The sequence below is a fragment of the Dermacentor albipictus genome, chromosome 10, assembly GCF_038994185.2.
Source record: "Dermacentor albipictus isolate Rhodes 1998 colony chromosome 10, USDA_Dalb.pri_finalv2, whole genome shotgun sequence".
Classification (NCBI taxonomy): Eukaryota; Metazoa; Arthropoda; class Arachnida; order Ixodida; family Ixodidae; genus Dermacentor; species Dermacentor albipictus.
In genome coordinates this window covers 92,481,691-92,509,273 of record NC_091830.1, presented here as the reverse complement: position 1 = coordinate 92,509,273, position 27,583 = coordinate 92,481,691, and the positions used below count along the sequence as shown (strand labels likewise).

The following is a 27,583-nucleotide window of genomic DNA, read 5'->3' as shown; positions in this document are numbered from 1 at the left end:
CGCTAGGTCAGTGCTAAAGTAAGATGACCCTCCGTGGAATGGAATGATGTAATGTTGGCCCCAAATACTTGGCAGCATATACATGTAAAAACTCCAGATGCTAAAAAATCAATCTGGAGTTCCGCACTATGGGGTGCCTGATAGTCATATCATCTGTTTGGCACGTAAACCTATAAAAAATGAAGTGAATCATTATTCCTACACATTGCCTCAAATATTTTTCAATCGTTTTCTGCCGTGAGAGGTGATTAATATCTATTTCTGCCCAGACTGCCGAAGTGGCTGACCCAGAAAGAAATAGTTCATTCCAAAAGAATAGCAAACCTTAGGATCGATGACGGTTGCTTCAACAAAAAGCTGGTCCGTGAGCTTGATACCACCTATGTCAATGGTCTCACGTGCCGCAGTTCCTTTGATGCCGTTCCCAGCAAAGGACGGGACGTCGACCCATATACCGTAGTGAGAGTACGAAGAGGACTTGCGGTTGTCGTACAGCTTGCGATCGCCTAAATTTGGGGATAAGGTAAGCTCAGTTGAAAACTTGTATGAAGGGGTGTTTATAAAAAAATGTTATGAACACATTTTAATACTGCTGCATCACAACATCTTCTAACGTGAACGTCAAAATGCAGTATCAAAACTGTTAATGACGAAACAAACTTTTCTTACGGAAACTTGTGCTCACAAAAGCAGGGGACACTCAAAGCACCACGACAGCGGCGACCGTCAGAATCAGATCAACGGGTGAAACCCGACGGCTTTTAACGCGACAGCGTTAAGGAGCTCGTGTCGCAGAAAAGCCGGTGTCGTCGGCGTCGGGTGTCGGCGTCGGCGGCGTTGACCGTGAGCGATAAATCACGGCAGGCTCTTCATAAATAAAAAGCAACTTCCAAGATTGGCCCGGTGGGAATCGAACCCGGGTCTCCGGAGTGTGAGACAGAGACGCTACCACTCAGCCACGAGTTCGATGCTTCCAAGCGGTGCAAACGCGCCTCTAGTGAATGCGGTGTTGCCTTCGAAACCAGCCGTGGAAAGTTATACTGCGGTGTATATCGGTAATTATGAACATGTAACGTACAGAAGTCACAATTACACGAGTTGCGAAGTGCGTTTCCGCTGCATTTCTTTTGCGCTTTCCGCACACGCAGAGCCATCTTGCGGCAAACACAGAAGACCCCCTCCTCTCAATGTACGGCGCTGCCCCGACAGGAGGCGCGCCGCGCGCGCATTGGGACCGCTGCCAGGCGCGTCGCGGGACTCCCTCTCCCCTGACGACGCTTCGCCGTGCTTCCGGTTTAGATTACTATCTATCTCTCTGCCCGTGCCGATCACGACGTTTGGCTGGCGTAGATCGTTTTCCCTCCGAGACACCGAGTTCTTTGGTTCGTTTCGTTCGCTCAGGCGCACGTTTCGTTGTCGCGCCGAACGCTGCGTTGCTCGACGTTCACCGCGCGATAGGTGGGCGCTAAGTCCGATGCGGGGCGCATCGTAAGTGATTGCTGTGCCGTAGCGCATTGTCTTATACCCCTTGGCGGGTCGACGGGAACGCTGTCGCGTCCCACTCTTGAAGGCGAAGCTTAAGCGTCCTCCAATTTTTATACATCACTCATCGAATGTTCGGGAGTAATCACTGCTGCCCGCATGTCTTCCAAAATGTCTACACAATTCGCGTCACACATACATGCAATTGGATTACACAAGGTCGGCAACGACAGAAAGCCGTAGAACCACTGATAACATTCGTGAAATTCGTATGCATGTACGCGCGTACTGCGCTGAGCGATAAAATTTGTTAAACGGTGAACCGTGGTCACCCGATGAAGAAGTACACGTGTCAGTACCCCTTCTTATGGAACATCGGACCGGTGCTACAAAGAAACACAAATGTGAAAACAAAACCGCCCATAACAAAAAGGACAGATTATGACAAAATAACAAAGAAATTAAGTCCCTACGTTCTTCAGCGGGCGTATAAAGGCTTAAAAACATTACGTGCATGACTTCAGGTCATGCGCAGCACCGCTGCGTTTGCGAAATGCCGTCTCGCACGACCTCATTTTCCATTGTGTCAATGCGTCGGATGATCTGGTAGGGTATGAAATAGAGGCGTAACAGTTTCTCGCTAAGTCCTCCTCGGCGTTTAGGTGTCCAGACCCAAGCACGGTCGCTGGGCAGATGCTCGATGCAGTGGCGTCGAAGATTCCAGTGTCGGATGTTGGTCCTGTGCTGGTTTTTTATGCCCAGGCGGGCAACCTGTCAGGCTCCTTTGGCGCGCTTTTGATAGGCGGTAACATCGAGATTCTCTTTGCGGTGACGTGCGGCAGCAGAACTTAGGGAGCCGTCGTCGGGTTCCGGCCGTAAACAAGCTTGAACGGAGTGACATGCGTTCATTTCACTGCCGTGTTGTAAGCGAACGTTGCCATCTTGAAGGAAGATTTGAACCGTCCATTGCGCCACGCCAACCCGGAAATGTCCAAGGAACAGGAAGCTCGCCTTCTCAGGCGTGGGGTCAGGCAAGAACTTTCTGCCAGAATGTAATGAAAGGCACTGAAGACCGTCAAAGAGTTTCTTCGCGAGGCCGCAAGTATCAAGGAAGCTTTTGAAACCTGGAAACAAGAATTCAAGGGCCGCATGATCTCACCAAAATTGTATCGCAGCGCCGACGACTTGCTTGAGGCCATGAGAGCTGTCGTGAGGAAAAAGCTTAACAAGTTGTTCCCTTCACAGCCTCAAGTGCATTCGACTGCCGAAACCTTCGGCGAGGAGACTGAGCAGTCAATAGGGATCCCTCAATCAGCGCAGCGTCACCTGGAATTGCTGACGTACGCCGCCGTAGCCCGAAGTCGCGTTCGCCCTTCACGCCCGCAGCAGGTCCGGCTAAGGCCTCAGTTTCGTCTTGAACCGCCACCGCCGCCAGCACTCCAACCCGTTGTCCTCCTCAGCATTCAAAGGAAAACTGGCGTTTAGCACGCCCCCGACCATCATCCGCTTTCTTATCACTGCAGAGAAGCGGGCGATGTCTACCACTGATGCCCATACGGGTAGATGGGTCTACGAGGGTTCCCTATCAACGCGCCATGACCAAAGACCGTGGCATCGCCGACTACCTCGCCGCCACAATGTGGAGACCTCGACGACCGTCCATTCGCCGTCACCTGGCCGCCACCTGTCGCGGCAACGCTGAGCATACATGTATCAGCCTAGGGCCCGTCTGCAAGCCAATATCCGGAAAACTAAAACCAGCAACCGGTGGAGGTACGGTTGGCTTCGTCGGGATGGCGGCGCCTTCGTCGGCGACGGAGGATGTAAAGCAGAGCAAGAAACAAAGAATGCAGCGACAATGGAAGACCTAACGAGGCGACTGTCTAGCCACAGGTCAACACGACACAGCCATGACCGGACGCCAGGCACGTACCCAGGATATTTTTTCTGAGGGGGGGGGGCACCACCTCCATCATCAACATCATAATCATAATCATCATCATCATCATCATCATCATCAGCAGCAGCAGCAGCAGCAGCAGCAGCAGCAGCAGCAGCCTGTTTTATGTCCATTGCAGGACGAAGGCCTCTCCCTGCAATGCGATCTCCAATTACCCCTGTCCTGCGCCAACCGATTCCAACTAGCGTCCGCGAATTTCCTAATTTCATCGCTCCGTCTAGTCCTTCGTCGTCCTCGATTGCCTTTTCCTTCTCTTTGTAACCATTCTGTAACCCTAATGGTCCAACGGTTATGTATCCGGTGCATTACATGACCCGCCCAGCTACATTTCTTCCTCTTGATGTCAATTAGAATATCGTCTATACCCGTTCGCTCTCTGATCCAAACCGCTCTTTCTCTCTCTTAACGTTATGCCTAGCAATCTTCGTTCGATCGCTCTTTGCGCGGTCCTTAACTTGCTCTGAAGCCTCTGTCCCATATGTCACCACAGGCAAAATGCGCCGATTGCACACCTTACTTTTCAATAATAATGGTAAGCTTCTAAGCAGGAGCTGGCAATATCTGCCGTATGCGATCCAACCTATTTTTATTCTTATGCGAATTTTCTTCTCATGATCAGGGTTGCCTGTGATTAATTGGCCTAGGTAAACGTGCTCCTTCACAGTCTCTAGTGGCCGACTGGCGATCCTCATGGCTTCTTCCTTTGTTGTTTTTGTTGTTGTTGTTGTTGTTGTTTTTGCCTGTGGCACGCGTGGCTCCTACCTACGATGGGGGATTGGCCAAGAAATGGGTGCATTATCCCAAAATAATATAGAGCATAAATTTCCTAATAGCTATGCGAATAGCACTGAATAGGTTTGAATTGCCGGCTAAAATAAAATCAGGAAGGTGCTGTTGAAGGAGGAATAATTAATTTAAAAGTAATAAAAAAATAGAATTTAGCAGGGCATTCATTTAGATTCTGTAAGGAATGTTTGGACAGCGAAGGATGCATTCCTGTGGCTGAATTCCAAAGTGGACGCCCCGAAGAAAAGAATTGCAGGTTCTATCAAGTCCAGGCCAATTCTTCGAAAAGGTATCTCCAACATTCTTTTTCTTAACGCAGCAGAGCGGCGGCAAGAAAGAAGAAGGTGCTGTATCGTCTCCTCTTTTTCACAAAAAGAACTAAGGGGAGAGGGAACCATGCCCGACCTGTATAAATTGAAATTTTGGGAGGGAATGCGGCAACGTTATTTCGTGAGGCAGACCGCAAGCATCTTTGTGTAACAAGATTCGCTATGCCAGGGAAATGCCAGCTGTTTATATTCTGGAGAAGCTGTCAAATGTGGGTTTCTGGGTTTCTGTGGGTTTCAAATGTGGTTTCTGTCAAATAGCAGTTTCTGTATCCTGTTCATTACTGTTTCTGAGTGAGGTATCGTGACTCCTCTTGGTACTGTATACAGGTCAGCTTAGAATTTTTCCGCTGCTTTCACTGTATCTTCGAGATTGCTGATGATATTCCCCTGTATATCGTTTAGTGCATACACCATGGTTTGTCCTATGCCAGGTTTCGTTTTTACTGATTTCAGGCTGCGTTCATTTTTTCTGGCTTCTTCAATGTTTCTCATGTTATAGTTTTGAATAACAGATATTTTCGCCTTGTTGATCAGTTTTGACAGTTCCGCGAATTACGTAACGCTGTGCGGCCGCCAGTCCCATACAACCGCGTAGAGCGCAGGACTCTGCGATTCTAGACGTACCGCGAAAGGTTAGAAAAACACCCACATAAGCACAGCAGAGAAGTGGCTATGTGATGCGGTTCGACCGATAACTGTAGAAACGTCATTCAAAACAAGTAATTGTTCTCAACTTCCGGCGGCGTTTTCTCTACTTCCTTTTTCAATAAAAAGATGTTGGTCCATAAATAGTCTCATAAACAACGCTTAAGTTTTTTATTATTTGCTTCTGCTTGCAGTTTGGTTGTTGCCTTGGCTCTGTCCCTTTGTATATCGCTTAACTTCTCAACTCCTTGCGATTTTTCTTTCCAGTTGCCAATTTTGCACGAAAAGTGCTATACAGTTAGGGAAAATCAGACGAGGTAATGGGCGACAGTCATCTTGCTTATGGGTTTGAGGCTTATTGCAGGGTTTCATGATGGACGCTCTTTCACATTATTTTATTTCCCACCTTATCTAACCCATACCACGTGTATATGGTTCCGGGCATCTGCCAGCGTCGCGGCGAGCCGTAACTCAAGGAAATAATGAGGGAAAGGGAAAAGTTAAACGCAATTGGCGTTTTCTCCGGCCGCAACCGTTCCATGAGAGAACAGACCAGCTGAGTAACAGCCGCATCCCTCTCCTGGTCCCAGGATCAGCCTAAACAAAGAAGGTTGAACTAACAAAAGCAACAGCTATGCGCGCGATGATTGAATAGATGGTGACAACTGAACGCATCGCGCGTTAATCGCGCGGGTGCGGAATCTATGAAAATCCTGGCCTTCACATTACAAAAGGTGCCGATAACTACCGCCGTCTAAAAAGAGTGAAAAAGGCAACATAATGCTGACCGATGAACAGCTGTCAAGTCTCATTATTGATCTGGTGGCGCTATGCGAATGTGTGAGGAGTGGTGGCGTGGGTGGGGAGGGGAGGGGTATGCCACTTGATTTTGGGGGGGGGGGGCGGGCCCCCCTGGGCCCCCCTTGGGTACGTGCCTGCCCGACGCCAAGACCAAACTGACACGCCAGACAAAGAACCACGCGACAATAGGCATATTTATTTACGATGCATACTTTGCAGTTCATTTGCGTCTACGGTTTCATAGAGAGGAGCACGGAGAAATGTTGCGTGGGCAGCTTGTCGAGCCCATATGCCTCTACATCATGGCCTGGCATGTCGACATGTTTTCGTCATGTGGTAAAATGTCTAAGGGCACGAAATACTAATACATGAAGAAGTCGTCTCTAATAAACTGAAGTCCCTTGTAAGGCAATTAAAATATAAACATATTTCAATGATTCCTACGCGCTTTAAGTATGCGCGTTTAGGAAAGCATCTAAAGAAAAAATATTCCTATCAAATGCACGTGCTGGAAGCTACCTGAGCCAAAGCTTATGTAAAAAATGTACTAAATGTGGTAAAACAAAACAGGCGATACAAAACTCTTTATATCAAGGTAGAAGAAACTAGGAATAGGCAAGAATCAGATGTATACGTTAAGAGACAAAGCCGGAAATATGATTACTAATATAGATGAGATAGTTCAAGTGGCTGAGGAGTTCTATACAGATTTATACAGTACCAGTGGCACGCACGAAGATAATGTGAGAGAAAATCATATAGAGGAACTTATAATCCCAGAAGTAACGCCGGAAGAAGTAAAGAACTCCTTGGGAGGTATGCCAAGGGGGAAGGCAGCTGGGGAGGATCAGGTAACAGCAGATATTTTGAAGGATGGTGGGCACATTGTTCTGGAAAAACTGGCCTCCCTGTATACACAGTGCCTCATTACCTCTAGCGTACCGGAATCTTGGAAGAACGCTGACATAATCCTGATCCATAAGAAAGGGGACGCCAAAGACTTGAAAAATTATAGACCGATCAGCTTACTGTCCGTTGCCTACAAAGTATTTACTAAGGTAATTGCAAATCGAATCAGGAAAACCTTAGATTTCCGTCAACTAAAGGACCAGGCAGGATTCCATAAAGGCTACTCAACAATAGACCACATTCACACTATCAGTCAGGTGATAGAGAAATGTGCGGAATATAAGCAACCCTTATATATAGCTTTCATTTATTACGAAAAAGCGTTTGATTCAGTCGAATCCTCATCAGACATGGAGGCATTACGTAATTAGGGTGTAGACGAGCCATAGGTAAATATACTGAAAGATATCTATAGCGGCTCGACAGCCACCGTAGTCCTCCATAAAGAAAGCAACAAAATTCCAATAACGAAAAGCGACAGGCAGGGAGATATGATCTCTATAATACTATTGACAGCGTCTTTACAGGAGGTATTCAGAGACCTAGAGTGGATAGAATTGGGGATAAGAGTTAATGGAGAATACAATAGTAACTCGCGATTCGCTGATGATATTGCCTTGCTTAGTAACTCAGGGGACCAATTACAATGCATGCACACTGGCCTGGAGAGGCAAAGCAGACACGGGTGGGTCTAAAAATTCATCTGCAGGAAACTAAAGTAATGTTTAACAGTCTCGGAAGAGAACGGCAGTTTACGATAGGTAGTGAGGCACTGGAAATGGTAAGGGAATACGTCTAATTAGGGCAGGTTGTGACCACTGATCCGTATCATGAGACGGAAATAATCCGACGAATAAGAATGGCCTGCGGTGCGTTTGGCAGGCATTCTCAGGTCATGAACAGCAGGTTGCCATTATCCCTCAAGAGAAAAGTGTGTAACGGCTGTATCTTACCAGTACTCACGTACGGGGCAGAAACCTGGAGGCTTGCGAAAAGGGTTCTACTTAAATTGAGGACGATGCAACCAGCTATGGCAAGAAGAATGATGGGTGTAACGTTAAGGGATAAGAAAAGAGCGAATTGGGTGAGGGAACAAACGCGATTTAATGACATCTTAGTTGAAATCAAGAAAAAGAAATGGGCACGGGCAGGACATGTAATGAGGAGGGAATGGGACGTCGATGGAGCTATGCTATGAGGGTGAAGGCGATGTTTAGTGTCATGTAGAAACACAAATTGTGAAGACATCTATATGGATTAGAGAAGTTTGAAGCGAAATATACACGAATTACCGCTTTTATACCCATTGTGTCAAATTGGCACATGTCTAGCGGTGCAAGAATAGGGTAAGTAAGATGTACCAGATATAACGACCTCTGACAGATATATGCAGAGAGCACACACGGGGGTGGTCACACTTCTGGGAATTCGTCGAGGTCTGTTTTTTCACTACTCGAAGTCTGCCCGACTTTGGCAATCCCCGTTAAGTACATCTGGTGCAATTCGCCCAAGCATTTTCATGCCATGTATATCCGTGATTTCTACAGACCTGTAAAAAAGCGATGCTTTCCTTGCTTTTTACCCCTACTTTACAGGTGCTGGCTCCTGGCTGGGGTTTCGCACGAATGGCCCGTACACGATGTAGCGCAAGCGAGCACCGTATATAGTGGAAACCGAGTTGGCTCGGCCCGCTGTGTGATGCACATATCCACGGACGTGAGCTCCAGCACAAACGACCTCTATCTTCGTTATTTCATCGTCACTTCGTCGCAATATAAGCGCCTTTCTTCCAGCGTATTATGTCATTGTCTTCGCTGTCGAAAACACGCCATCGTAGTCATGCCGTCATGCTCCTCCCGTCATGGCCATATAATCTTCACCATGCGTTCATTGTCATACTGTCGTCGTTAGGCGGTCGTGTTAATTCCATCATTCTCATTTTGTCGTCAGCAACCCAGCTTCTTCATGTCAATGTCCTCATGACGTGGGCATCATACCAGCGATGCCATCTCACTGCCGTCACGCCGACATTGTCACTGCATCATCTCCATGTCACTGTCGTTCTTCCAGCATTGTAACCTCATTGTCATCACGCAGTCGTCGTCAAGCCATCACACCCATCGAGTCCTGGCCATATAGATTATCGTTTCAAGCTTTTACTATGGGATGACTGCAGAAGATAACGCTGGGAGTGCGGTGTTACTTTAGACCATTAGTGACGTGTGACAATACACTGCACGCGCCGCTGGCCGAAGCAGACGGCGCGCTCCTTGCATAATCGTATGCCATCATCGTGATTCCTGCAGCAGGATGGCAAGAACTTGGTTTATTGAACGAAACTTCTCGCTACGGCGGTTGGTTAATGAATTAAGGACAAAAGGTAAAGTGATAACCAGACGACGACGAACTGAGACACAAACGAAATGCGCGGGCGCCAACTTCGAACAGTTTTTTTCATAAGAAACTACGCAATTTTACACATAAAATATAAGGGCAAACAAATTACACTAAAAATATCAAGAACAATTGTGGTAAGACCTAACACCCGGTCTCGAGCCAGTGATCATCAGAGTGGATAACAATGGCACTGAAGGGACGTGAATTGAACTATCAAGGCAAGCACGTAGGAATACGCGTGAATTTCCGGTGCAGACCAAATAGCAAACCAAATAGGGCAGCAGCATGTTCTAAAATTCGCGACTATTACCGGTTATCTTTTATGAATGACATTGCTTTGTCCCTTATTGCTAGTGATGGCGTGCTAACGCACTTAGTGTCTGCTCTTTTGATACGCAGCACCTCGATCATATCCCTGGCACTGCTGCCTCTTGCTTTCATTAGACAGATAGTTTCGTGCAGGAGTGGCGCAAAACACCAGCGCTTGATATGGTCTCTCAAGTGACCGCCCATACTGCGTAATAAGTGTGATAATAATAGGCTTGTAGCTTTCTTCACGAGTAAGACAGATTAGTCAGAGGGCCCGCTTAGAGTGATTGTATCCGAGAAAGGTGCTTTACTTGGCAAGAAGACGTTCGAAGTTTCCTGCAACGCATCCTTACCGTTCTGGTCGTACAGGAAACTTTGTTGGTGCGTAGCCCGATAGATCTACTTCAAGATCGAGAAGAAGGCAAGCTAGCAATCACCAGTGGTTTTTTGATTGACGTGCACCAATTTCTTTTATTCCGTACCTCAGCTTGGCTTGTTTAACGCAGTTGTGAACCTATAGAAGCGACGGTCGCAGTTTGCTTCCAGGACAATACGGCAATCAATTCTGATCAGTTTTTAGAGATTTGACTAGTCTACGCACTGCCCACCATTACGTGTTTTACCCGCTGCTATAATCGATTTATTTAATTAACTATTTATTCTTTACACTTTTCACCATAACCATAACGCCATAACCATAACCATAACGCGTTGCGTTTGGGGGCGGGGGGGGGTGCATGGATCACAACATAACACAAATAGCCAATAATTGTTGTTCAAGGCTTGTGATAAAACCAGAGTATAGCACGCCATTTATGCGAAATCATACAGAATATACAAACATTACCACAAACATACATACTAAACAATAGAAACACTTCGGGAGAATACTTCTGTTCGTGTAGACATTATCGATGCCGATGTTATCATATGGAACGGAGAAAGAGTTCATTATTGGTTTTGCTAACGATATCGTCCCGGAGGCGGTTCCATACTTGCATTCTTTTTACAAAGAATGCACTACCAGAATTGTGTATTTTGAACGGGTAGTCTAATATTTTCGGAAATTATCTCGACGAAGCGAGACGTACGTCTGTTCTGGGAGGTATTGGTGGAGAATAATGTATTTATTATTATAATAGTTACTATGAAGACATTTAAACCGCAGTTGCTTTCTTCTTATTGGTAATGGCACCCATTCCAACGTACTTTTTATTTCGGAAATACTTGTAAATATTTATACCTATTACTTACAGATCTAGCTGCTTGATTTTGCACTTTTTTTCGTTCTTTCAATTAGGTACTCCTTATGAGAGTCCCAAAAAACACGATCATATTCTAGAATGAATCGTACATACAAACAGTAAGGGCTTGTTTTACGGTTGATGAAGCCTGCTTAATGTTCCTTCGTACAGAATACACCATCTTACTTGCCCTTGTCATTAAAACTTCTTTGTGGTTATTTCACTTATGGCTGTCAGAGTCATTTTTAGTTTGTTTCTAATCTATGTTTCTAATCAAATAGTTTGTTTCTAATCTATGGATACGTTTGGTGAATGCTACGCGGCAACATTTGCGGACGATCTGGCTCATTTTCCGTTGCGATGTTGGGCGCAAGTCTCTCTGCAACGTTTCAGCATCTCTCCGTGATTTAATGGCAGAGGTCACATCTTCAACGATGCTATTAACAAAATTTAAGAACAGCAGCGGTCCTAATAGGCTCTCTTGTGGCACACCAGACGTCATGGTTACCGCAGATGATTTTGAGGCGTTAATAACTACACTTTGTTGGCAACCGTGTAAGTAATTTTTTTTATCGAAATAATAACTTTAAGGCTTGCTTTTGCAGAAAGCATCGCAAATTCTAATAGGCTATGTGGTACGGTGTCGAAAGCTCTACGGAAACCATGAAACATTGCATCCACATGAGGATTAATGTCTTAAGAATGTAAAATGTAATGCTCAAATTCGACTAGCTACGTAATGCATGAGCGTCCATACCTAAAACCAAGCTGAGATACTGCGAAGAAGCTAATCGAATCAAGGTATTAGATCATTTCACTGTAAATGATGGGCGAAATAGCCTAGAGCAAATTGCTTTCAGCGAGATGGGCCTGTCATTTTCGACGTTTTTTTTGTCACCTCATTTGTATACCGGCATGACGTTTTCAACTTTCCAATCATGTGGAACAATTCCAGTATTAGGCCTTATTTCACACATAATGCTCGAATAATCTTCAATAATACTATGATATTTTTGGAGAACAACCAGCGATAATCCATCAGGACCAGCTGCCTTTTATGTATCTACCTGTCGTAGCAAGCAGTCAACATCATTACCATCAATCTGAAAGTTTGTCATCGAAGGCTGGGCAAATGGGAGTGCTGTCATCTCGTCAAGTGCATTTTCAGCAAAAACTGACTTTAACTATTCGTTCTAAACATCCGCTTTTTCTTGATCAGCGCTTATAATTTTATCCTGCATACTCAAAGCAGGAACGCTCATATCGTCTTTCCTATTGTGCTTGAAGTATTTCGAGAATGCTTTCGGAAAAGCGGGTATATGCATCGCCTCTTCGTAGTTCTGGTTTCGCGCGCTATTTATTTTTCATTCGTTCACAAATGCATTTACACCAAAATCACCCATTGTAATGCAGTTAGGATTTATAAATATGTGGTGGAATATCTTGGGCTAATAAATCTAACTGACACAAGCCTTGACGTTGCCTGGGAAAAATCAACAAACACCTTCTTGGCAGAATCCGGCAGACTAGGTTTCAGCTAGCAATTGCAACAGGATAACTCAATTCAATTCCTTCAATTCACTTCAAGCCTCACAAAGGTACACGTGTGCTTGATGTATAACTCAAGGACAACGAAAAGCCTTCTACCAGTATAGATCGCACATTATTAACTGGTCAAGAAGGGAGTATCTAAGATATGCCCCAATTCCACATTAATGAAGTCATGCGAGCACAATCTCGTTACAGGTTTTAGGAATCAAATTAGCTTCTTGAGGAAAACTCGATTTCCGAAACAGATGATATTGCGGGTTGCGCAAAAGCCTACTGCAGAAGATAACACACACACAGAAAAGTGCGGGAGCCAAAGAAACAGATGAATACGCTCGTAATACCGTAGGTACATCAGCTGACACACAATGTGAAGAAGGTCGCCGTCAGATACAATGTGCGCACTGTGTTTTTCACTCCGTGGAAAGTGGCCAAGGTTTGCCCTTTGATGGCGAATAAGCTGCCGGTTACATGCTTGAAGAAGCCCACCACACTGATTGTGTTAGCGATGTGGTTTACAATATTTCCGTAGGCTGGGGCAGGGAGTATAGTGGGTAAGCCAAACGGTGCTTCTACGATCGTACGAGAGAACACCGGTTTGCGGTTAACAGCAACATGGGGGGGGGGGGGGGGGAGGCACTTGGCAGACTACTGCAAGCGCTATGGTTGTCTGCCAGTTCTGGACCAACCAATCTTTCTAAGGAAAGCAAGAAACCACACTAAAATCGAGGTAATCGATGCGTTCTTAACAAAAACGGAAGGCACTACGTTTGTTAGCATGCCATCACAAGAAGTATCGAACAATGACATGTAATTTATAAAAGGTAGCCTGTAATCACCGGAAAGATTAGAACGTGCAGCTGCACCATTTGGTTTTCTACTCGGTTTACGCCTGTAATGCGCATGCGCCTGCCTTGGTAATTAAGTTCAGGTCACTGCAGTTACGTTGTTATCCACTCTGGTGATCGCAGGCTAAAGATTGGATTTTAGCTCCTACCACCCTTATTAGCTGATTTTTACTATGATTAATTTGCACCTTGTGTCATGTATGAAATGGCATGGTTTATGGCGAATAAACATTTGGAAGTTGGTACCCGTATACCTTGTGTTTCTCGCATTGCATCTTCGTCTGCTTAGCGCCTCACCTGTTGTCCTTATGTCAGGGGTGTACTGACAGGCACAGGGTCCCTAATGGACACGTATGCGAAATGCATTATCGCGACAATAATCGCCTGCGGCGTCAGATAGCGTCACAATGCAGTTTGGCATGAACACCCAGATAGTCGACGAGTAGTGGCAGGCTTTGATCTCACGGCCGAGCTGCGTGATTGGAAGGTAACTTCAGCGCTCGCCGTGGTTCCGACCAACAGCACATGACAGACGAAACGCGCCTCTCGCATCGTTCTCTGTTCTAAAGAGGCGCGCACATTTCTTCCCAGACATTATAGAGGGAAGCTTGGGAGTGCATCCCGGTCAATACACGCATTATGCTCGGTGCGTTATGGTGGTTGCAATAGAGCGTATCGTTATATTGTCTCAACGCCAACTGCAGTGACGTCGACATTCATCGGGAGATGGGTTCCGCCAGTTTTTTTGCTTATCAAGGCGAAACAATTTGCGAGTGCGCACAATATTGTGCACAAACAATTTATTCGCATCTGCTAGCCACCGAGAGTTGCTTTATTAAAAAATAGATATCCGCGGCAACGACAACTGCGCCAGGGTAACTGTTAGAGAAGCAGCATTGCTCATTGTATGATCTCGAGCTCGGGAAAGAAGCTAGCTCTTTCATTCGACAAGTTATTTTGTTGAAGAAGTTATTTGTTTAAGAAGAAGCGTACTTTTACAGTTCAGCTACAACGGGTCTTATGTGAAAGAAAGAGGCCATTATAAAAAAAGCTCCGTCAAAATATTTGTTTAAGCGTATTGTTTTAACGCTGCAGGAAAATATACTTACCACATTGTGCCTTGCTGCAACCAACTGAAGGCAGCCATGTAACATTAGAATTTGTGTCGAAGACAACATTGAAAGTTTGCGGTGGTGTTCCGATACTGATGACCCCGTAGTATTGATTCTGTAAAGTGTGGCAAAGCAACATTTCAATTATATAGGTGAACCAATATTAAAGTCTAAATGGCTATACATTGCCTTCGCATTAGTCCCCTTCAACATATATTACATGTTTGAAGGTATTGATAAAATTCAACGTTTTTGATGATTCTGTGCCTAAAACTACTGGGAAAACATCGACGATATTGCAAAATACCTTATAAAAAATAACTATGACTTCGTGTGCAAGTTCGTGTTTGTACCAGTTGCCAATAATGGAACGCTCCACACGACGCGCTACCTCCGGATGTCTGCGTGGACGTTGCACTGGCCGTACTTCAGACCAGGTCGCTATTGACCCCTATGGACGGCTTCCTTCCACCGCTCCTCAGAGCAGGAGATTCTCCGTTAGCCTCAGCCAGCTCACGCGCCACGCTGAGAGTGTAGCTCTAATCGCATCAACCGCAAGAGAAGTTGCTTTCTTCATGCTATGCAACTTAGTTTTTCGGCAGGATGTTCCCCCTAAACTTTTGAGCTACACAGAATCTGCGTTCTTGTACTATGATATTGAAGCATTGAACGTATACCGTATGCAAGCACTGTACGTCTACCACATATTTCATGGCACGTCGACCCTACACCCGTCAACAAGCTAGTTATTTACCGGAACGCTTCAATCCTCACACTAGACAATGTGCACTGCATATGACCAGACGAACTGACAAACCGTCCTCCCTTTCGTTGCATACGTGTACAACCCCCATACGCAAGCGACCAGCCGCTCCTTGCTTTTTTCGCATTGTATGAAGGCGAGCAATCGTGCCTGCTGAACACTTTGCTTTCGTACAGGCCTGACTCCACATCATATGCACACCTGTTGCTGTGTCTCCAAGTAAGCGGAGTTCTGTGCACATCTCAGCCGTTGATTAACGACACACAACAATGGTCGACAAGAACTGTGACACGACGGTGACCGGCTTCATCCTGCTTTCTCTACCTGTGCCCTCGGTTAGCTTCAAGTTTAACCGAACAGTGGTGCGCTTTCTAGTAAACTGCTTGGCCGATATTGAAGCCTTACCGCATAGTCACCCTCTCCTCGTCCATGAAATGGGATGTCCAGCCTATGACACCAAGCCCTGATCTATTTCTTCGAAGAATAAAGATTGCCTATGTCAGTCGCATTAAGCCAGACTACGACCTAGCTATACTAACTACGCGTTGATCAGGATGGTTCTCCTTTTCCCCGTGTGCCAGTGTAGAGAAGAAAGCGGCGGAACCCAGTTTGCGGGCGCTACGCGCAAGGATGAAGCTCGTGCTCGCTTGGGTTCAGACTGGCTTGTGAGGCCCTTTCACCAATTTGCCTTTGTGCATGTAAACCGTGTAACACAAGAAACAAAGTAAATCTGAGTAGCGCTTTTGTGAAGAGCACTTTATGTATACTCACATTGCTCCTTTTCAGAGGTATAGTCACGACGGCACCAGGTTCCCATTGGTTCGCGCTGTAGTTATGTCCTCTGATTATTACTTCGTTGCTCTGTCGAGGCCTGGGGACGAAGGCAAATACTATAGAAATGCTGTTATGTAAAATACAGAGTTTATCGGATGCGATCTCAAGCAGAACTGTAGAATAACAAGGGTTCATTATTTATATCTTATTTTATTATTTAGATACTTCTTTCGTTTGCCTGCGATTGTAACTTATGAGAAATGACAGCTTGTGGTTAAACATGTGGAAAGCAGAAAATTGGCACCATGACCACAAAGGAGAGATGAAGCATCCTGAAGAACATCTTGTAGCACCCCACATAATCACATATACGTATCAGGAGGTTCGGATCGGATGGCGCTCTAACTCACGAGAAACTGATAGATATAAAAGTGTGTGTGCGTGTGTGTGTGTGTGTGTGTGTGTGTGTGTGTGTGTGTGTGTGTGTGTGTGTGTGTGTGTGTGTGTGTGTGTGTGTGTGTGTGTGTGTGTGTGTGTGTGCGTTTGTGTGTGTGTGTGTTACGGGAGATGTGGCTGGGCGAATAGATAAGAACGAAGAAGCTGTCAGGCGGTTGCTGGGAACGATCGGCACCCATGTCGTGAATCAAATCGGCATAATTGGTTCCGCAAACATTTCAGTGTAGCAAAATGGTGGCTGAGGTGGAATTACGCATGGTACGTAGTGTGAAGGGAGCGAAATTTTAAATCTGAGTAGAGGCATACTCGAAATCTGGAGGCGTCAGCATTACAAGCTGCTAAAGTTTCTTCGGACTTCTTATGTTGTGCCCGCCCGACCTTTCATATACCTGACAGCGACAATGTCGTCACACAAGACGAAGCAATAAAAACATTGATGGGATGTCTCGCATTACGACCAGTAAAACAGCCCTAAACAACAGGACGAGGAGAGGGACAAAGACACCAGCGATGACTAACAACCAAGTGCCTTTATTCTTTAGGTCAGCATATAAATACTTCATCGCTATCGCGAAGCACAGAATCAACAGAATTCAGCATGCACAGGGGATAAAAATACAATTAATGCGAGAGGAAGGCAATCTCTTTCGGAAAGAGCGATAGAGGGAAGGCTTACACCCGCTTCTCCGCTAACATGAATGTGGAACGCTTCGTAAATAAGACGTGTGCGCTTATCGCCGTATATTGGCAGGTAGGTCACATTCGCTATATTAAACTTAAATTATGAAGCGTTACGTGCCGAAACCAATTTCTGATCGTGAGGCACGCCGTGGTGCAGGACTCTGGAAATTCCGGCCACCTGGGGCTCTTTAACGTGCACCTAATTCTTAATACCACGGATATTTTCGCATTTCGCCCCCAAACAATCGCTGTATGACGTACTGTCATATTGTGTAGAATCTTCTGAATGTTGCTGCATTTTTTGAAATGTTCCTACATGAAACAGTTATTATTTACAGTTATTATTTAATAGGACGTGCAAGCAGAGCTTTGTGAAGAAATAATTTAATCTTGCCTGTCAGAACACGACGAAGCCAATAAAGGCCACCACACGTTCGTGATAGATCAATGAGCTCATGCAAGAACCTTCAGCGTGCTTAACGTTTGTTTGGCCGCAATCGCGAGAAATTCGTACGTGATTCAAAAGCAGAACTGTTCTGTGGTTTCACGAAACCCAGTAAAATATAAAAGACAGCTTCAATTGAAAGTTAGGCAACTTACCTCGTATCACCAGATGCCGCGCTGAAGAGCGCGAGGAAAGTTACGGCATAGAAATTCATTGCGTCAATCAAAAGCTGCTCCAAGATCTGGTTGATTTCGTTTCACGGAGAGTATACTTGCTTGTGCGAAGTTGTTGAGCCTCTGTGTGGAAGTATGAGCGCGCTAAGGTGGCGCCCTATTGGGCAGACGCTGACTGGGCACTTAGGTCAGCGGAGATAGCACTGCCTTCGTTCGCTGCTTGGAAAAAGTGGACGGCAGGGCGGCACGGAAGATTGCACGTAACGGCAACAGCTCCACAACAGCAAGGTGTTGACTACGCGCTTTTATGCTTCTCGCGGCCCAATGTGTAAATGACGATTGACGTCACTTCCTAGAGTGGAGGGGTCAACAAGGCGCTGTTTTTAGACATATACAAAAGTCAACGGCCTAGTATGCGGATAACGACATGACAGGTGTCAGGAACGGAGTAGACAGGATTACATTTGGCGATGTAATAAAAACGGCACGTCTATTCACCTGTAGCGCCTGTGACATGAGGCATGAATTATTTCACGATACTTCGGTGAAAACGATAAAAAAACTTTTACGTAAAATCCATTGCCACCAGGCTCGAGTAAGAAGAGTAGATAGCAATCTGTAAAACTGGATAAAGTTTTGATAAGAACATACTTAGAATATACTGGGTAGCAATGTGTTCTTTAAGTCACGATTCTTAGATTGACCAGTGTTCCTAACGAGAATTCCGTAGCTTCACCTACATGTGACGTACAGTGAATATTCCGAGGCTTCCTTGCCCTTGCTACCTGGAACGCACGCGATCGGCGCTATCCATCCCCTCTGATGAAGCAGTCGCTTGCTAAGGTCGCCTTTGAGCGTAAATACAACGCAGTGACTAATATAGAACGACAGACGCAGTGCTACAAAGAAGGCATGAGGTTAATGACATAACAATTCTTGAAATTATGTATTTGTGTGTTTGCTGGGTTGACCAGTTATTTGCGTAGCAGACTCATGTGCAATTTTTTCTATGCCGTCTATTACCTTATTCGTCTTATCCTGAGCAGTGACGGGGAGCTTGGTGCCGATCCAAGGCGACCGGCGTCGAAAACTGGCAAGCCTGACGACTCCCAAGGAAGCGTATTTAACGCCCTTGAGCTGGCAATGTCTAGTTGTGACAACCCTTCTCTTGTGAAGGTTCTTTGCAATTGAGTTGCTTGTAAGAAAAATATGCCACAAGACATATCTGAAATAAAAAATGCTGTGAATACACGTTTCGATGCCTTGGAATCACTTGTGGCTGTTTTCAACACCTCATGTTCGAAGGCACTGTCAGATCAAGACTGATCGGCTTCGTTCTCAGGCAGTTTGCCTAAAGCGCACGGTTGCCGAACTAACTGCTAAATATGACGATCTCAAAACCATTCACGACGAAATCGCATAATCCTTCATGGCATACAGAGGATACCAACGAGAATCGTAACACACTGCTCTCCAAGGTTGCGAACGTTTTCAGTAGGCTTTCCCTTGACCGTCGGCGCATTGAACGCTTCCGTAGGTTAGGCAGAATGCGGCCTGCGCTTTCTCCCCTATCATTTTGGGAACGTTTTACATCAGCGATAAGCGAGTGATGCTGAAAAACGCTTATAAGCTGAAAAATTCCGGCCTGAAACTTTCCGAAGATTTTAATCCAGATTCCGCGCAGTACGTAAAAAGCTGTGGGTCGCTTTGGTTGAACAGCGGAACGACGGCTCATATAATAAAATGAGTTTCAATCATTTATTTAGAGGTAACGTTCACCACAATTGTTACAGTGCCTCAAATAGTTTATTAATAGCTCCTGCCTTTGATTCTAGCGCAATATTTCCAAAACTATCAGCTTCACTAGGTTGACAATCTGATCACTCTGCCAAAGATCTTCCGGTTCTGCAAGAAGCATAACTAAAAATTTCCGCAGTTTCTCTCGCTAGTTTCATCATGTTCGTCTCAAGTTATATGCATCCCGGAAATATGGCCTCATGAAGATATTCACGACTCATAATTCACGCCTCCTAGTTACATTGCCGTCCGGTATGACTGTTAGAATAAGAAAGGCGGTGGTGTTGTTTTGCTTTTACGTTCAGATTTTATCTCTACATATCCACCAAGCCATCCCAATGTAGAATCTATTTGGTGCAAGTTACTAATGCATAAGCAGAATTCAGCAATTGGTTATCTTTATAGCTCCCCCATCCCCTGATAGCCCTAGTGCCTTATCCGATAATATTCCGTATTTTATAGATGGCCATAGCCTTGACAGTTCTAAATTATTTGTTCTTGATGATATTACCGTTCCCGCATTCACTGACCTTCCGTTGCATATTCCGTCACTATTGCCTCTATTTTAGAGATTTAATAACGTTTTCTTAGTCCCATAACCTGATGCAATTAGTTTATAAGAATACGCAGCACAACTCCATACATCACTTAGTGTTTATCATTGACAGCCTTGTTCACTTACGTTTAAATATTATATCCTGGAATGAATCTCAGATCATAACGCAGTTCTCATACACATTAACTGTCCTATCCCACATGAACTCTTTAGCTAATCCACATGTAAAAATTTTAACAAGGCTGACGATATGTCTATTACTGATACTTTGACAAATAACTTAACATTTTTTGTTACACAGCACCGGATGTCATGTTGACAGTCTTGTTGATTGTTTGGAGACATTAGTGAAATCGTGCACTAGCAATTACGTTCCTTTAAAAAAAGATAACTGATAAAATTTGTGGGAATATCCGGGATATCTTGCACATGTCACGCCGTAGGTAGACTATGTAAATCAAAACATTCTAATCCTGCGCTTTGTGTTCCGTTTGAAAAAGCCAACGAGGAATGTTTTGCTCGTACTAAAAATGCTAAGGATTTCTATTTTTCAGTGCAACTACCTACACTCTTAAATCAAATCCTCGCAGATTCCGGCATCAATTTTACCTAGTCCAACGTGCAGTACCTTTTTGAAGACTAATGACGCTATTACTAACGACCCCACCACAGTTTCAAATGCTTCTAACTAGTATTTCCCATCTGTTTTCACCCTCGATAGCCATGTAGTTCAAAAGCTTAGTTATCATGCAGAAGTTAATAAATTAGGCAATATGGTAATAAGTTTTGATCGTGTCCTAAATATAATCTTGAATCTGCATACTAAGGAGTGCATGGGTTCAGGTGGTATCCCAAATTATTTCTTTGCAAGGTACTCCCTAATCTAATGTATATTTTTTCCACTCCTTCTATAGCCCTATATTGGGCTGCAGTATATGTAAATAAATAAATAAAGACCTGTGCAGGTGGCTTTACATCTTTGTAAAGTGATAAATTGAGGCAGAAATGAAATACATTCAGGCAAAGGCTTCAACAGCACATATACATAGCAGAAACTTGTTCAGCAATATTATCACGCGCAAGATCAAAGCAGAATATATGGTTCCGCCATCATATCGTTTCCAGCGCACGTCGCCACCCCCACCGATGAGGGCCTCATTAACTTGAACGAGGTAGCACACCGCTCTGCGCGAGAACTGACCCGCCGCGCAGAATCGGAGACCGCCTCGTCGAGTTCAGAGCTGCTGGCTCAAAACACGTGAGAACGCCTGGTCAGGTACAATGACATCACCAAGCACTACCAGCTAGGCAGGCGGTTGTTGCCCCCACCTCACCCCATGCTGAAACGTCGCCAAGCAGTCATCTGGCGACAATTGCAAACACAAACCTTCCCCAGTCCGGTGCGATTGCAGCACATTTTCCCCGCGCAATACCCGACTGCTCTTTGCAAATTATGTCAGGAGACTAGAGCGACGCTGTCACACATGTTGTGGGAGTGTCGGGTTACATCAGCTACAATGACAGTAGCTCCGGAGGCTCTTGCGTCGAAGTGGGCCGCCGGTCTGCGCAGCTCCAACCTCAAGACACAAGAGTGGGCTGTCCAGCAAGCCCGAGAGGCGGCGACGAGGCAAGGCCTCGAAGTCCCCTCATGGGAGACCTGAGCCCGGGTCGTCAAATTTGCCGGATTCAGAATAAAGTTGTTTCCATCCATCCATAGCAGAATATCAATTTCAATACAAAATTTACAAGCACCTAATCTGGCTCAACACGCACACACAAAATAAAAGCACTAATTAGTGAATATGCACCTCAAACAATAACAATGAATTCTGCGTTACTACACTATCACCAAAGTTGTTCCAGTCGGTTATTGTTCTAGGAAAATTGTAATATTTGTAACAGTTAGTTCTTGCTAATAATGATTTTAGCGACACAGAACGTCGCATGCGTCTACCGTAACCACTGGTATAACTAATTATTTGCGAAGTGTCCATATTGTAGTGCCTATTCACCTACAAGAAGAAGATTTTCAAGCGACAAATACCGTTCTTCTGTGTAACTAACGGTAAACGGCATCTTGTTAGAAGGACTGTGATGGACGTATGTTCATAGGAATTATGGATGAATCTCACTGTTTCTTTTAACCTGTTACAATTTGTAAATGATAGTTTTAGTGAAGGGCTCCAAGATTATTACAATGTATTCTAAGAGTGGTCGCGCAACAGCTTGATAAGCAAGTAGGGAAGTTTCAGCAGTAGGACGCCCTATTGGCCGCCTTAGAAAGAACAATTTACTAAGAGCATTAGCGGAGGGGTTATCCATACGTTTACTCCAAGAAATGTAATCAGAAACTCAGTGGCGCAGATGCTTGTAGCATGCGACTCCGGAAAGTGGATGATCAGTAATACCATGCTGGTAACGGCTGATGACGATGGTATAGTGACATCATGACGATCATGGGTTCAGAACTATGGGATGACAATAAGTGTATGACGACTATTCATGACGACGACGACATGATGAAAGCCAGATGATGAAGCTGGAATGATGGCCATGGCAAGACAACGACGGCATAACAACTGTATGCACGACAGCGGCTGCATGCTGACGACTCGATGCCGGCGATGCCATAACATCAGTGGCATAATCACGAATGAACGACGACGACCTAATTATGATAGAGCCACGAAGAAGCAACGTCGTCGATGGAACCACAAATGCGGTATGACGATGATGGCATGATTACAATTCGGTACCATTTCTGAAATGATAACGGTGGTAAAACGACAGCGTGACGATGACGTCATCACCACAATGACGTGACGAACGCGGCCCGTATATAGATGAAAATTTATGAATTTTATTGGCGCAAGGGCCAGGTATGGCCAAAGAGCGCCATTGAACCGACAATGACTTAATTCTCAATGGTTAAACGTGACAAATGTTTTAGTTCTCAATATGAATAGTCAATCGCGGATGTAACTTGACTGTAGAGGGGCTTAAAATTTAGTTGCTGAAAGTGCGTAAAATATACAGGTGTTATAATACTCACAACGACTAATTATGCATCGTATGAGCATAAAACTTCTATTACAAAGCAATGATGATCAAACGTTTCAGTAAAGGTAGCCCTACTACCTCCCCAGTGAGCCCTTGAACGCAGGTGCTGAGAGGCAGGTTCTTTAGAGAAATGCGATCGCAAAAGCAGCCTCAAATGAGAGGATGCGCTACGCATACCTTGGGCTGATAACATGCAATGTGCCACTATCTCGTAAAAACGTTAAAACTAGAATATTGCCAAAGAGTGGAGAAATATTGACGGGTGGAAGGGAATGTATTTTTACATGCCAGGGCAAAGGGCTTTTTTTTTGAGCTTCTATTTCCCGACACTCTAAGAAAACGTGAACGACCCTTAGCGCCTCGCCACATTTATATCAGACAGCAGTATCATTACCGGTCACAAGGTAGGAGTGGGTCTGGTAGGTGTGGCTTACCCTAAGACGGCAGAAAAAAACCTTAGTTTATCGTATTTGCAATATTACTCGCCAGTTTACGACGCTTGGCCTATTGACCTACAGTTTAAGGATTCATTATTGTCCCAAGTACGTTGCTGATGGTCCCTCACTTTCTTACTAAAGTAGAGATGTAAAGCCATGAAAGCGACAGTTATAGAAGAATTTAGGCAATTGTTTTATTAACTGATGTGGCTATACATTCGGCAAGTTATTACCGTTGATGCTTTGTGGCCAGGTACGCAGCATATTATATGTTGCTGAGATAGGTACAAAGCGCAGAGACACAGAATAAAGTTCAGTAACGACAGAATTTTTATTCTTTAGAAAAATTTAGTTTTTGACGATGCCTAATGAGCCTGCACATATATTATTCTCTTTTATGGTTTAATTCCTTTGGCGTGTCTAACAGCCGACAATAGCGTGTAGGCTTCCGCCATGAAAATGCTTGTTTTCGGATGCAAGCAATCGAAATTTGAGAAGAATGGGTCGACTGCAGCATGTATAAGCAACGCCGATATGCGACCTTGAAGTATCAGTGTAATAAAATTCTGGGCACAAGTACATTGACTGAAGTTCTAGGAAGTGCGTTTTTATTGGTATTTCTAGGGCGTTCTTTGTAACTTTAACAAACGGCGTGTCACAATCTATGAGCTGCCACAGCCCCGTTGGTACCGGCATGGCTCGAGCCATAAGAGGGCTTTCAATAAATGGAACAGTTATTGCACTGCTGAGGCTTCTCACACGCAGTAAAGAGAGTCCTCTGACTGCTGGACGACAGTGAAAAATTGTGGCACAGGTCATATCATTTACCATTTTGTTACAAGGATGTTCACTGTTAAAGTGTGCCTTCAGGAAAAAAATAGCACTGGACAACGCGCTTTGCAGCTGGAGTGACAACTCATTGAATTCTATATTGAGACTTTGTACCAGGCCAGTCCGGAAAGCTCTTTTTGCGAGGCGTATCGCTAAATGATGAAGAAGATCAAGCGTTTTAGGACACTCATTGTAGTAGACTGATACACCACAGTACAGTAATCTAAAAGCGATTTTTCCAAAGTTTTCTAGAGATTCATTGAGCATCTCCTCTCAATACCCCAATTTGTGTGTGAGACAATGACGTCCAAGAATTTGAGTTCTCTGTTCACAGGTATGTGCTGTCCTGGCAGTGCGGTAGTGAGATTAGTGAGCAGTCGTATTCCATGTGGATTGACCTTGAACCCGATTCAGGGGCTCAAGTTCCGAAACATCTTTGCACTTCTCTACTTGACAGCACGTTTTCCCAATTATTCTGCACAGCAAATATAAGTGACTATCCATCTTAGCCACATGTAAACTTTCTAGCGATGGATCCCATTAACCTCGAACCAGCAGGTATCCGAGCCAGAATTTCCAAGATTAAGCGGTCATCGTCGTGTGGCATTGCTGGTATTAATTCCAAGTTCCTCCAGAGCCCTGCACAATACAGCTCCATCATACTTATCCTTATTTTTACTAGATCACATAAAGAGAGTGCCCTACACATTGACTGGAAAACCGGTAAAATGATACCGCATTTTGAATAGGGGAACCCACATAACCCGCTCTGTTACAGACCTGTTTTCTAAACTCGGTAACTTGCAATATCTTTGAACATATAATCTTCACTCACTTTGCAAATTTGCTTGAATTTAATATTCTTTAGCTGCTGTCAACGCGGGTTCAGGAAATCACATTCTTGTGAAGCACAACTATTAACATTTACTAATGACTTGCATGGGTTTTTGGATTCGGGTTTTGCGAGGGGCTATCTTTTTAGACTTTCTTGAGCTTTTGATAAAGTTAATCACCAGCTACTTGTCTATAAGCTAAGCCTTCTAAATATTCACGTTTTAATATTCAAATGTATTTGTAGCTTTCTTTCTAGTCGTTCTCAATATGTAACTATTTATGACAATGACTCACCGGAGGTGCAAGCGCAATCGGGTGTACCTCAAGGCTCTGTGTTGGCGCCTCTACATTTCCTCATTTATATTAATGACCTGCCTTATCAAATCACCTGTTCTGTTTGTTTATTTGCCGATGACTGCGTAACTTACAGGAAGGTAACTAATGATTCTGACATGGTTACACTACAAGGATATTTACAGAACGTAACAACCTGGGGCTCTCGCTGGCACATGAATCTTGTGGGGCTGTCGCTGGCAAATGAATATTAACGCCTCAAAGTGCAAGTTCATGAGAATATCACATAACCAAGTAACTTTCCTTAAATACTACGTTAACAACATCTCTTTCAAATCACTATCATGTTATAATTACCTTTGAGTGCACATTACAAATCACCTTTCATGGATGCGACTTATTGAACATATTACATCCAAAGCTAATCGCTTTCTGGGCTACCTGAAGCGCAATTTCCCGTTGGCACCTCTTTTTCGAAAGCAGCAGCTATATGTTACCCACATTCCACCGAATCTAGAATACGCATTATCAATATGGGACCCTAATCAAGTAACACTAATTAACACCTTAAAAGCTGTACAGAATCGTTCCGTTCGTTTTATTCTAGCATGCGTAACTAGCATTAAACGTGCCCTAAATATATATGCCCTCACTAAACGCAGAAAAATCACTCCCCTTTGTTTGTTCCATAAAATATACCACTCCATTCCCTCGCTCAGAACACTCGATATCCAACCAGCCTCTTTTACTTCTGCACGCTTGAACCATAGGCATAAAGTGAAAATCCCATTCCACAGAGCGTCCACCTATGGTGACTCGTTTCATCGAAAAACATGTCAGGAATGGAATCACTTACCGGATACACTAGTCTGTATTACAAACACTGACGACTTCCGTAAACCACTTATTAATGTTATCTAGTATAGCTGCACTTTAATATATTTTCACGTGTAGAGTAGCTCTGTTTTCTTCTTCCCAGTAGTGTTTATAAATTATTTCCATTGTAGTACCTACCTAATCTACTAACAGTACGCCTTTTATAATGATTTATCTATATCGGTATGTGCTTATCGTCTCACTGTAACTTTAATTATATGTACCACGCATTTATATTTAGTCTGTGTTATACGTCTGTATATAGTGCATGTATATTTATGGTATGCTTATCTGTCACTCTAGCGTTATTTTCACTTTGTACTACGCACTATTACCTGATTATTGTTTTCTTTTTTCTGTGTTGTTATCTGTATCTATTAGCCCCTCTCATCTTTCATGCTTTATGTAAGGCCTGAGGGTACTATAAATAAATAAATAAATAAATAAATAAACCCATTTTCGTCTGCCCATCTGGATATTTTCTTCAGCGCGAGCGTAACTTGCCTCTCGCAGATTGCAAGGCTTCAGGCTTTAAAACCTATATGCACGTTGTCTATGCAAATTGAATAGAAAACGGCTGGAGATAGCGAATAAAACATTGTTCCACTTCAATATAAGAAGCGTACAGCTCAGGACGCCTCCATGAGATACCCCAGTTTCTTGCTTGAATGGAAACGAGATTGTGTTGCTTATTTTTACGCGCGAAGTACATTCACAGAGGTAGCTCGCAATAACATTTAGTAAGTTCCCCCCTCATGCCCGTTAGTAACAGCTCTCGGAGGAGTATACAGCACCACGTGGTGTCTCAAGCCTTTTCCATGTCAAACAATATTAATAAAAAGAACTGTTTAAGAACAAAGGCATCATAAGTAGCCTCGACATAGCCTCAGCAGGCACGAGGTGTTTGGTTGTTGAGCGACCTCCTCTTAGTCGGCATTGGCACAGATCAAGCATTTTGTTTGATTCAAAATGATTCAAAGGCAATGATTTACCACTTGTTTTTGAGCAACTTGCAGAGACAACTTGTTAGCGCCATCGGGTGATCGATTGTTACTGAGCCGGGATCGTAACCCTATTTCAACACACGCATCCCAATAGCTTCTTTCAAAGAGGGTGGAAGATGTCCAGCTATCCGGAGAGCATGAAAGAGTGCGAGTAGGGTGATTTCTCTGTCTCGGTAAACGTGTTTAATCATCCCGTGCATAACTCTGTCGGGCCGTGCAGGAGAGTTATGAC

General features: G+C 44.3%; 1 protein-coding gene across 1 annotated transcript in view; it reads right to left on the bottom strand.

Moving 5' to 3' along the window:
* LOC135918135 (cathepsin D-like) overlaps positions 1 to 17,925 on the bottom strand; it is a 29,316-nt gene extending 11,391 nt beyond the window's left edge. The window contains exons 1-4 of the mRNA XM_065451792.1: positions 17,645 to 17,925; positions 15,905 to 16,004; positions 14,368 to 14,485; positions 325 to 506 (exon numbers count right to left, since the gene is read on the bottom strand). Coding sequence (XP_065307864.1) covers positions 325 to 506; positions 14,368 to 14,485; positions 15,905 to 16,004; positions 17,645 to 17,703 — 459 coding nt within the window. The 5' untranslated portion in view covers positions 17,704 to 17,925. The remainder of the gene's footprint in view (positions 1 to 324; positions 507 to 14,367; positions 14,486 to 15,904; positions 16,005 to 17,644) is intronic.
* Between the last annotated feature and the right edge of the window lie 9,658 nt (positions 17,926 to 27,583).